Raw genomic sequence first — 10,269 nt, forward strand, 5'->3', positions numbered from 1 at the left:
TAAGAATGCAGAAAGGTTGCCTCGTGGTTTACTTCCGGGGGAAACCGGAAATAGAGGGAGATATGCCAACATTAAAAATAAACACAACATTTGTTCATAAGTTCTCCCTACCTGTGCACAAACACCCTTACAATGCCCATAGTGAAAGCGCACTGTCCAGCGCTGTACCCCAATATTGCCATCTTAGCCAACACCCCCAGATCAAGCCCAGAAGGGTGTCGACGCTCTCCCACGCACAGGTGGGCTCCAATAACCCCCAGCTGTCACTAGGACCCCCCCCACCCAGTTGCCCACCAATAGGAAGAGAGTAGGAGTCACTTACCCATCAGTAGAAGCAGGACCACCAGCTCAGGCACAGGGGGGTCCATGGCTCTGCTCCTGTCCAGGCGTCTCTCTCTGCCCCCCCTGGGCGCTGCCTACGCCCAACCACGCGTCTCACGAGAGGCTGGCACCATCCGGTCTAAGCATCCACAGATCCAGCCAGAGCAGGGGTCCCAGGTGCCCTTCAGGGGCCAATCCCAGTGGTTTGAAAGCTTCCGGTGATATCACACAATCAGGTACAACTCACGCCGCGCGGCCAGAGAGTCCGGCAGGCGTGCCCAGGTGCCCTCGCCAGCTGCGGGGGGCAAGGGAGCCCAGGAAACCGACGTCTGCCCCTGGAGAGAGCCAATCCCAGTCAGGCCCGGCTCCTGTCAATCACCAGAGACTGCAGGGGCCACCCTCGGTGCCTGCCCTTGGGCCCTGAGCCCACTGGACCACGGGCACGAGGGACAGCGGTCACCCAGGCTCGGCCCGCCTCTCCCACGGTGGCACCTCACGAAGAACCGCAGATCTGTGAACCTGGAAGAAACAGAACAACAAGGGTGAGGGCCACTCCCAGGGTTTGCTGTGAATCCAATGGCATCAGGGTCAAAAGTCTTTGATACACTGCCCACCGGTGCCAAATATGCACGTTGCCCACCGGTACCAACCGGACAAACTGCCCAATCATCAGCAGCTCCTCAAAAGCCACTCGTGCAAGCCTCTCACACTGCCCACTAACTCCACAGGCTGACCACGGGGCCAAATATACACACTGCCCACCAGTGCCAACCACACACACTGCCCACCAGTACCAATTGCACACAATGCCCATCAGGGCCAACCGTGCAAACAGCCCTTTCACCAGCTGCTCAAAGGGCCACTTGTGCCTGTCCATCAAACTGACTGCTAACGCCACACACTGACCACGAAGACTAACATACACACTGCCCACCAGTGGCAACCGTGCAGACTGCCCACCAGTGCCAAATACACACTCTGCCCGCCAGTGCCAACTGAACAAACTGCCCAATCATTGCATGCTCCTCACAGGGCTACTTGTGCAGGCCCTTCGCACTGCCCACCAACTCCACACACTGACCATAGTGCCAAATGGACCAGTGCCAGCCAGGCATCCTGCCCACTTGCCACCAGTATGCATCAGAGGACTGGTCACTTCCGCCCAGAGCGACGGACCAGGCCACGGGTACCCACAAACATTTCCCCCAAGTTTGGTCAGTGATGTGTCCAAGGGGCGCGTTGATGCCAGCAGGGTGGCAGTCCGGGGTAGGGTTGGCGGCACGGTGCATGTGAGGGAAGCAAAGCGCACACATTCAGGGGCCGAACTGCACAACGTGAGACCAGAAAACATGGGATGAACCAAACTGTGTGATCCTAGGCAATTGTTTTACCAAGCCCTCCGTCATGTGTCTTTGTTATGACATATAAGAGGACCTGGATATACATGAGTTCAGGGTGTGCGCTGTACAAAACCTGCTGCTGTGTTTGATTTATTAAACTATAATGTTGTTCATGTGTAAAAAGAACCCAGGACACCCAAACGGGCCACGTAGTTCACTATTGGCAGTGTTGGGGGTGCACTTTTTTCAAATCATGTGTGAAAATTATCACTTTAAAACAAATACTTTTCAATGCACCGATATATGATGGGCTAGCTCCTCGACACCGTCAGGTAATTGTATTGCGCTTTATAAATCTCCTTTTTCATTTCATGATCCAACATACTATGGGCAAACGCACCTACGTGTTAATGAAATACACTTTTTTGAATTTTGAAGAGACTTTGTCATACTTTTGCTGCAAGATGTCTGTAATAATGAAGGGGTTCCTAAAGGTAAGCGGAATAAACGAGGCGCGTCAGTTTTACTAACTGGACTTTTTATCTCTGCAGAGGAAACGCCATACATGCTTCACAAAAACTTTTTTTTTTCCTGGAAGAGAGAAAGGACAATGATGGTAAAAAGTGACCCAGGTTCGTCGACGCAAGACTTATTTATTCATTGGTAAATAACATTTTGGGTGGAACTGATGAAAAATTCCCCGTTCCTCGGGCACAAAAATGCCCTTTCTATCGCCTTGTGTTAAACTATCACGATAGCTAGACGAAAGTGGCAGAGCATTTGCTTTTAGTCGTAGGATATGCTGAATATTTTGAATTTCCCTGTGGGATTGTTCCAAGGCACCTGCCCTACCCCCAGAATTTATGCAAATCCCCGCAGAGCGTGCAGTGGTTGGCCCCCTGGGCCCCAGGCAGCGGTTGGCACCCGTGGGCCCCAGGCAGCGGTTGGCACCCGAGGGCATCAGGCAGCGGTTGGCACCCGTGGGCACCAGACAGTGGCAGAGAAAACAAAGACTTCAAAGGGCCGAGAACAAAGCCTGGAGATGAAGGCAGACGAGGGCGCAGCCGGGGTGGGTAAACCTCCAAAATATCCCTCAAGAGGCGTCAGCGAGGCCTGCATCACTGCCCCGGAGTAACAACAGACTCACAGCACCGGCAGGCTGTCGGGATATGCACTCCCAGGCCAGAGTACAACCATAGGCTGTCGGGATAGTCACTCCCAGGCCAGAGTACAGCGGAAGCCTGTCGGGGTGTGCACTCCCACGCCAGAGTACAGTGACAGACTGTCGGGATATGCACTCCCAGGCCAGAGTACAGCGGAAGCCTGTCGGGTGTGCACTCCCAGGCCAGAGTACAGCGACAGGCTGTCGGGATATGCACTCCCAGGCCAGAGTACAGCGACCGGCTGTCGGGATAGGCAGTCCCAGACCAGAGGACAGCAACAGGCTGTCGGGATACGCAGTCCCAGGGCAGAGTACAGCGACAGGCTGTCGGGATAGGCAGTCCCAGGGCAGAGTACAGCGACAGGCTATCGGGATAGGCAGTCCCAGGCCAGAGGACAGCAACAGGCTGTTGGGATAGGCAGTCCCAGGGCAGAGTACAGCACCTGGAGAATGTCGGGATATGCACTCCCCGGCCAGAGTACAGATCAGGCTGTCGAGATATGCACTCCCATGTCGAGATATGCACTCCCATGTCGGGATATGCACTCCCATGTCGGGATATGCACTCATAGGCCAGAGTACAGTGACAGGCTGTGGGGGATGTGCACTCCCAGGCCAGAGTACAGCGACAGGCTGTCAGGACATGCATTCTCAGATCCGAGTATGGCATCAGTCTTTCAGAATATGCATTCCAATCCCACATCAGAGCACAGCAACAGGCTGTCGGGATAGGTACAGTCAGACCCCTATTAATGCCAGTGGGATGTCGGGATATGTACAGTCAGACCCCTATAGATGTCAATAGGCTGTCGGGATATGTACAGTAAGACCCCCCTATATATGCCTGTGGTCTGTCGGGATACATACAGTAAGACCCCGATGAAAGCCTAACGCCAGGATATGAACAGTAAGACCCCTATAGATGCCAATGGGCTGACAGGATATGAACAGTAAGACCCCTATAGACGTCAATGGGCTGACAGGATATGAACAGTAAGACCCCTATAGATGCCAATGGGCTGACAGGATATGAACAGTAAGACCCCTATAGACGTCAATGGGCTGACAGGATATGAACAGTAAGACCCCTATAGAAGTCAATGGGATTTCATGGATATGAACAGTAAGACCTCTATAGAAGTCAATGGGATGACAGGATATGAACAGTAAGACCTCTATAGAAGTCAATGGGATGACAGGATATGAACAGGAAGACCTCTATAGAAGTCAATGGGATGACAGGATATGAACAGTAAGACCCCTATAGAAGTCAATGGGATGACAGGATATGAACAGTAAGACCTCCATAGAAGTCAATGGGATGACAGGATATGAACAGTAAGACCCCTATAGAAGTCAATGGGATGACAGGATATGAACAGTAAGACCCCTATAGACGCCAATGGGCTGACAGGATATGAACAGTAAGACCCCTATAGATGCCAATGGGATGTCGGGATATGTATAGTAAGACCCCTATACATGCCTACCGTTAGGATACGCTTTCCAAGAATACAGGGTTTGGGGATGGACGGCCGGCACTCGCGCTCCCTGACCCCGGGGGCCCTCGAGGGCGCAACAAAGTGATGATATGGGGTACATGTCATGATAATCGCGCAGGTACCACGGGGCTGTCGGGATATGTACATTAAGACCCCAGTGATGCTATGGGGTACATGTCATGATAATCGCGCAGGTCCCACGGGGCTGTCGGGATATGTACATTAAGACCCCAGTCCATACCTACCGTCAGCATGTTTTCCACGTGTGGCGGGGACTGTCGGAACATGCAGTATTCCTTCTTCTAATTTCCTTTATTTCTAAAAACACACAACAGCCCTGTGTTTGGCTTCTGCCGAACCCCCCCCCCCCCCCCCCGAACCCCCCCCAACCCTCCCTCTGGTCGTGTTACACCAACGCTCGTGGGGTCTTCAAGAACCCGAAAGTCCATCTCTGACCTCAGTGGGGTCTGACGACACCAAGACAGCATCTCAGAATCACACCCACTCCCCCTCCTAAAATTACCCCCCCCCCCCCGCCCTCTCTTGGACCGAACCCACAAGGCTCCTTCATTCCGACACACGCGGGGCCACTCCCTCAGCCCCCAGCCCCAAAACGGACATTCACCCATGCCTCGCCCTTCTAAAACAAAACCCCCTCTCCCTGCTCCCACCTGCCCCCCACGCCAGACCCCCTCCCCGAACAGGGAACCATTTGTCCGCGATACACTGATGTGATCAGCAGGCTTGAGCAGTGGGTTTGGTACCGGCTGCTGAAATGTGTGCATTCAGAAGCACCGACTCCTCCTTTCACCCACCTGGGGGTGCTAAAACTGAAATCACTTTTAAATGGGGGAAATTAGTGTATGAGGTTAGTCTATCTCAAACATCTCGCGTAAAAACGCTATACAGCTCACTCAACAATCGTCAGTATAATCAAGTGCTCGGGTTCAATGTTTAGGTGACGGAAGGGCTATCCTATGCCATGTTTATAGCTCAGTGTGCGGAGTCAGCCGTCTCTAGGCGCTGCAGTGTGTCTGGACGCGCAGAAGCGGACACGAGGCGCTAAGGACTGCCCGTGTCAACGGCCCCAGCCCTCCCGTCCTCTGTTTACCTGCGCCTGGAGGGGCCCGGGTGGCCCTCGGCTCTCCTGGGGGTCCGGCCGGGGGCCTCTTGCCCCCCACGCTGGTCCCGAGGCTCTCCCGGGGGTTCAGGTGGATTTTCCCAGCTCTCCACGGGTCCGGGGGAGGTCAGGGGGCGCTCTCCGGGTCAGAGGGTCCGGTGAATCTTGTTGGTCCAGAGGGGGTCAGGCGGCTCCCCCAGGTGCCCGGAAGTGCCCCTTCCCAGGGGTCAGAGGGTGCCCTTCGATTCTTCCAGGGATCTCAGGTGCAGGCGGTGCCCCCGGCAGGTCCTCTTCGAGCCCCCAAGGAGTCAGTGCACGCCCCTCCGGTGGTCCCAGGAGTCAGCAGAGGCTCCCCCGGTCCTCAGATCAGTCCCCCGGTCCTGCAGGGGTCACTTTCCTCCGGTCCTCCAGGGGTCAGTCGAGGCTCCTCCAGGGGTCAGTCGAGGCTCCTCCAGGGGGTCAGGCGTTACGGGACGAAAGAAGCAAGGGTCCCGGAGGGAAGGCGCCGTCTGATGGGCAGCGGGCGGGCAGAGAGCACCTCCACCTGTGCGGTGCAAGCGCACACGGCGCGGGGAGGGCTGCGCCGGGCTCCGCTGCAGGCTCCGGGGTCCAGGCGGGGGCTCTGCGATCTCCTGGAGCTGCAGCACCGGCAGGATCACCACGAGAGTCCGGGAAGCTGGAAGAGCCGATCCCTCCGATCTGGGGCGGGCTGGTCCCTCCCCCTCTCCCTGATAGTCCCTCCCCCTCTCCCTGATAGTCCCTCCCCCTCCTCTGGGCGAGTTCCCTCCGCCCCTCTGGGCTGGTCCAGCCTCCGCGCCTCCTCCTCCTCCGGTCTGGCCCTGCCCGCCTCTCCTCCTCTGGGACCCCCTTCCCCCTTTGGACTCCTCTTGTCTCGGGACCCGCCCCCGCCCGCCTCCTCATCTTCTCTTACAAGCGGCATCTTCCTCCCTTCCAAGTCAGGCGTCCATCCCCTCGCCTTCTCCTCCGCCGCTTCAAGGCGCTCCCTCCTCCCGGCTCCGGCCTCTCACAGGGGGCACAGCATCACCCTCCCAGGCCCGTCTCTTATCCCTCCACCGGGCGTCACCCTCCCTCCCGCCATCACTTCAAATTTTTAGGTCTCGCCTGTCGATGCGCATGCGCATCGAGCAAGCGAGAGTATTGGGACTTATCCACTCTTTATCCACTGCAAGGAATCGTGGCGATTCCTTGCAGTGCCCGTGACTTTTAAGCTCAATGCGCATGCGCATTGAGCTTAAAAGCGCGTGCACGTCCGTCTTGGTTTACCCGCTCCGCCCCCTCCCCTTCCCGCCGTGTCGCATTTCTCCTCCCCCCTCCCCTCTCTTCCCTCCGTCTTGTTTGTTATTTTACCCGCTCCGCCCCCTCCCCTTCCCGCCGTGTCGCATTTCTCCTCCCCCCTCCCCTCTCTTCCCTCCGTCTTGTTTGTTATTTTACCCGCTCCGCCCCCTCCCCTTCCCGCCGTGTCGCATTTCTCCTACTTCTACCGTGAGGTGAGTACGATTTGTTTCATGCTTCTACACGGAGGCACTGCTACTTTTACTTATGGCATAGGCGGGCTGACGTGTTATAACGATTGCCGTTTGCTACTGAACACCGTCAAAGTCGCTCCAAACGTGTCCTGTGTGGGTCACAACAAGACACTTTCATGAGCGTGTGTTTTCTGCTTTGCATGCTGGTTAAATTAGGCAGTCGGCTTTAGCAAGCGCATGCAGCCTTTTAACTTTTCCTGAGGGCTCATTCTTGTTCTGTGTTCCCATGATGGGCTCCCGAGATCCGCCTGGACCTGCCAGTGTTGTAATGCCGCGTCGGTCTTGGTTGCATCGACGTGCGGTGTGTGTGTGCGCGCAGCTGACGTCACTGGTCCTGGGCCTCCTGCACTGGCAGCGTAATGTCGCCACCCGCAAGGGAGGCACCGTGCAGCTGTTGGCATGGTGCCGCGAACCTCACTGAAAGCGTTAAATACTGCGCATGTCTAGTGGTGCTCATTCAAAAGGATACGTTGCAAGCATACTAGAGTTAAGCGCTTCTTTCGGTTTTTTCGTTTTCCTCAGCACGAAGAAGAAACGTGCTTTTAGGGAGCATTAACCTTTTATGAAACCTAGATGCTTTATTATGTATGTGACTTTGCGACTTTCTTGGCCGCTAGCTGATCAGACTTTATTTTCAGTGGCATTGGCCTACTGTACGTCACCCAGCCCACTTTTTAACATCTACACCGCCGGCGGTGCGTGTAAGTAAAGAGGAGTTAACATTCAGGGCATGTCATCTCACTCTGAGCGGTGCATTGGAGTTCTGTCACTGTGAGTTGAACCCCGTGACGTGTGGGGTTTCAAATGGAACCAATTTTCCCTGCAACAGCACGAATCCTTTCAGTAGGGTTTCCCTTTATCGGATATTTAAAAACGCCTGCTGTGACGGCGTATAGAATGTATTTAATGAGCTGAGAGGTTTATTAATAGATCTTCGGAGTGAGACCATTATTTCTAATTAGTTATTAACCTTTAAATCCTTTATAAGGCAGGTGACCTAATACATTTCACGTCTCATTCGCTGTTCAAGTAATGTGTTTTTAGAGTTGCCGATCTGTGCTACCCCGATGAGGATGTTTGCAGAACCTCATGTGCTAATTTTCACTTTGTTAAACGCTTTCCATCTACGCTATTTCCTGTTCTAATTTCCTGTAATTACTAGCACCCTCACCCTCACTCACCCTCACACTCACCCTCACTCACCCTCACTCTCACTCACCCTCAACCCCTCACCCTCACTCACCCTCAACCCCTCACTCACCCTCACTCACCCTCACCCGCCCTCACCCTCACTCACCCTCACTCACCCTCACTCACCCTCAACCCCTCACCCTCACACGGTGCAATAGGTCTCGGAGCATTTGAGTTAGAGCTTTTAGAAATGTTTATGGCTTTTTTTTTTTATTCTTTAGCATTGGCTACAGGAAACAAAAATGCTAAAGATTTACAAAAAAAACCATAAACAATTCTAAAAGCACTAACTCTAATGCTGCGAGACCTATTGCATTTCCAATGCTTGTTGTTGTTGTTGCAGATTTATATTTTATTTTATGCGTTTTTATATAGCGCGGACTTTACCCGAAGGTGTCAGAGCGCTTCACAGAAGGACCAATAATGATATACAGGAACAAAATACAAAAGCAAACAATAAGTTACATGGATCAAAAGTGACACTAGTGAGCAACCAAAATACATGAGGTAGCAATCAGTTCATTATAGGAGAAAAAAGTGATAAGGGTGCAGGTTACAAAACGTACAAAATACAAGTAGAGGTATAATACTGCAATAGAAGGCAGACACTCCAGCACAATAACAAACGTTACGTAGGCAAGGGTGGCACTTGTGCAAGTCTCTAAAACAAACAAAACGTGCGAGGTAGCAAATAGTGTGTTACAAACAAAAGTGACGTGTGCAAGTTCCAAAAGGGTACCATACACAGGTATTGGGAGATTACTAAACACTTAAACTACCAGAACACCCTGGGGAGGAAGTACCATAACCCTGGCCAATAGCCTTTCCAGTAATGGGAGATCTTCCTTCAGACGAAGGCAAGGGTGTAAATTAGACTTGGAGGTGCCTTTGGAGGAGGAGAACTTTAAGGTCCCGTTTGAAGGCCTGAGAGGAGGAGGTAGTCCGGAGCTGAGGCGGGAGTGAGTTCCAGATTCTCACTGCGTTGCCTGAAAAGGATTTGGCCATCGATCTTTCCTTCTTGAAAGTGGGGGGGTTCAAGCAGAAGATTTTCCGCATTCCGAGATGGTCTAGAGCCTCCCGAGAGTTTCAGTTTATTCGCCAGGCAGCGCGGAGAGGAGGAGTGCAAGGCTTTGTGGGTGATACAGGCAGTCTTGTAGATAGCTCTAGCCGCGATGGGAAGCCAACGAAGGGAGGATAGCAGCGGTGTGATGTGGTCGCTTCTTTTATCCCCATAGATGAAACGGGCTGCTGGGTGTAAGACCGATTTCAGGGGGGACTCGACTCTAAGTAGTATTGGAGCGCTTTACATAAGCACAAGTTGCATCACACATAAACACATTCAAAATTCAAAAGTAGCTTAATTCAGTTGAAGCAAACAACCATAAAAGCACACGTTATACATAACAGACTAATAAAAAAACGGTTCATTATCGGGATAAAAAACATGTACATCCAGATTCATACAAGAGAGCGTATATTACCGTACTGCTCTTACTGGGTACCGAGGGTAAAAACAATTGGAGTGAAAGTGCATAGGTGTGGCATCATTCTTCGCCTCATGTAAACAATTTTGACATTAGTAACTGTTCAGGACAATATACCTTGGCACCATTAGAACAGTAAATACATTATACATTTACTCTAGTAACAAATAAAAACTAATAAAAACGGACACAGTCCCAGTATGATAGGCCTCCAATTTTGCTGTGACATAATTACATAATTAGAAACTAAGGCCCAGATGTAGTAGAGCAAATACTGGTCGGTAACGGCCGAATTCGGCCGTTACCGACCGGTATATTGGATTCGGCATGTAGGGGGCATGTCATTTACAGAATCGGTAAATTTACCGATTCGGAAAATATACAGAATCGGTAAAATACCGATTCGGTAAATTTACCGATTCTGTAAATGAGATGTAGGTGGCACTTCAAAGAGTGCCACTGGCCCTTAAGAGTCAGTATTTTACCACCCAACCCTATTGGGTGGTAAAATACCGAATACAGGTGTGCATGCACATCTGTGCATGCACACCTGTGCAAGGTGACACACAGACATGCCCTTAGGGCATTTATGTGTGCCACAT

At 52.5% G+C, this 10,269-nt stretch overlaps 1 protein-coding gene across 1 annotated transcript in view; it reads right to left on the minus strand.

Annotated features, from left to right (window-relative positions):
• Positions 1-6,184, minus strand: part of IGSF3 (immunoglobulin superfamily member 3) — a 267,029-nt gene extending 260,845 nt beyond the window's left edge. Inside the window, exons 1-2 of the mRNA XM_078656606.1 lie at positions 5,437-6,184; positions 323-840 (exon numbers count right to left, since the gene is read on the minus strand). Coding sequence (XP_078512732.1) covers positions 323-368 — 46 coding nt within the window. The 5' untranslated portion in view covers positions 369-840; positions 5,437-6,184. The remainder of the gene's footprint in view (positions 1-322; positions 841-5,436) is intronic.
• Between the last annotated feature and the right edge of the window lie 4,085 nt (positions 6,185-10,269).

This window comes from Lissotriton helveticus, chromosome 8 (genome assembly GCF_964261635.1).
Source record: "Lissotriton helveticus chromosome 8, aLisHel1.1, whole genome shotgun sequence".
Classification (NCBI taxonomy): domain Eukaryota; kingdom Metazoa; phylum Chordata; class Amphibia; order Caudata; family Salamandridae; genus Lissotriton; species Lissotriton helveticus.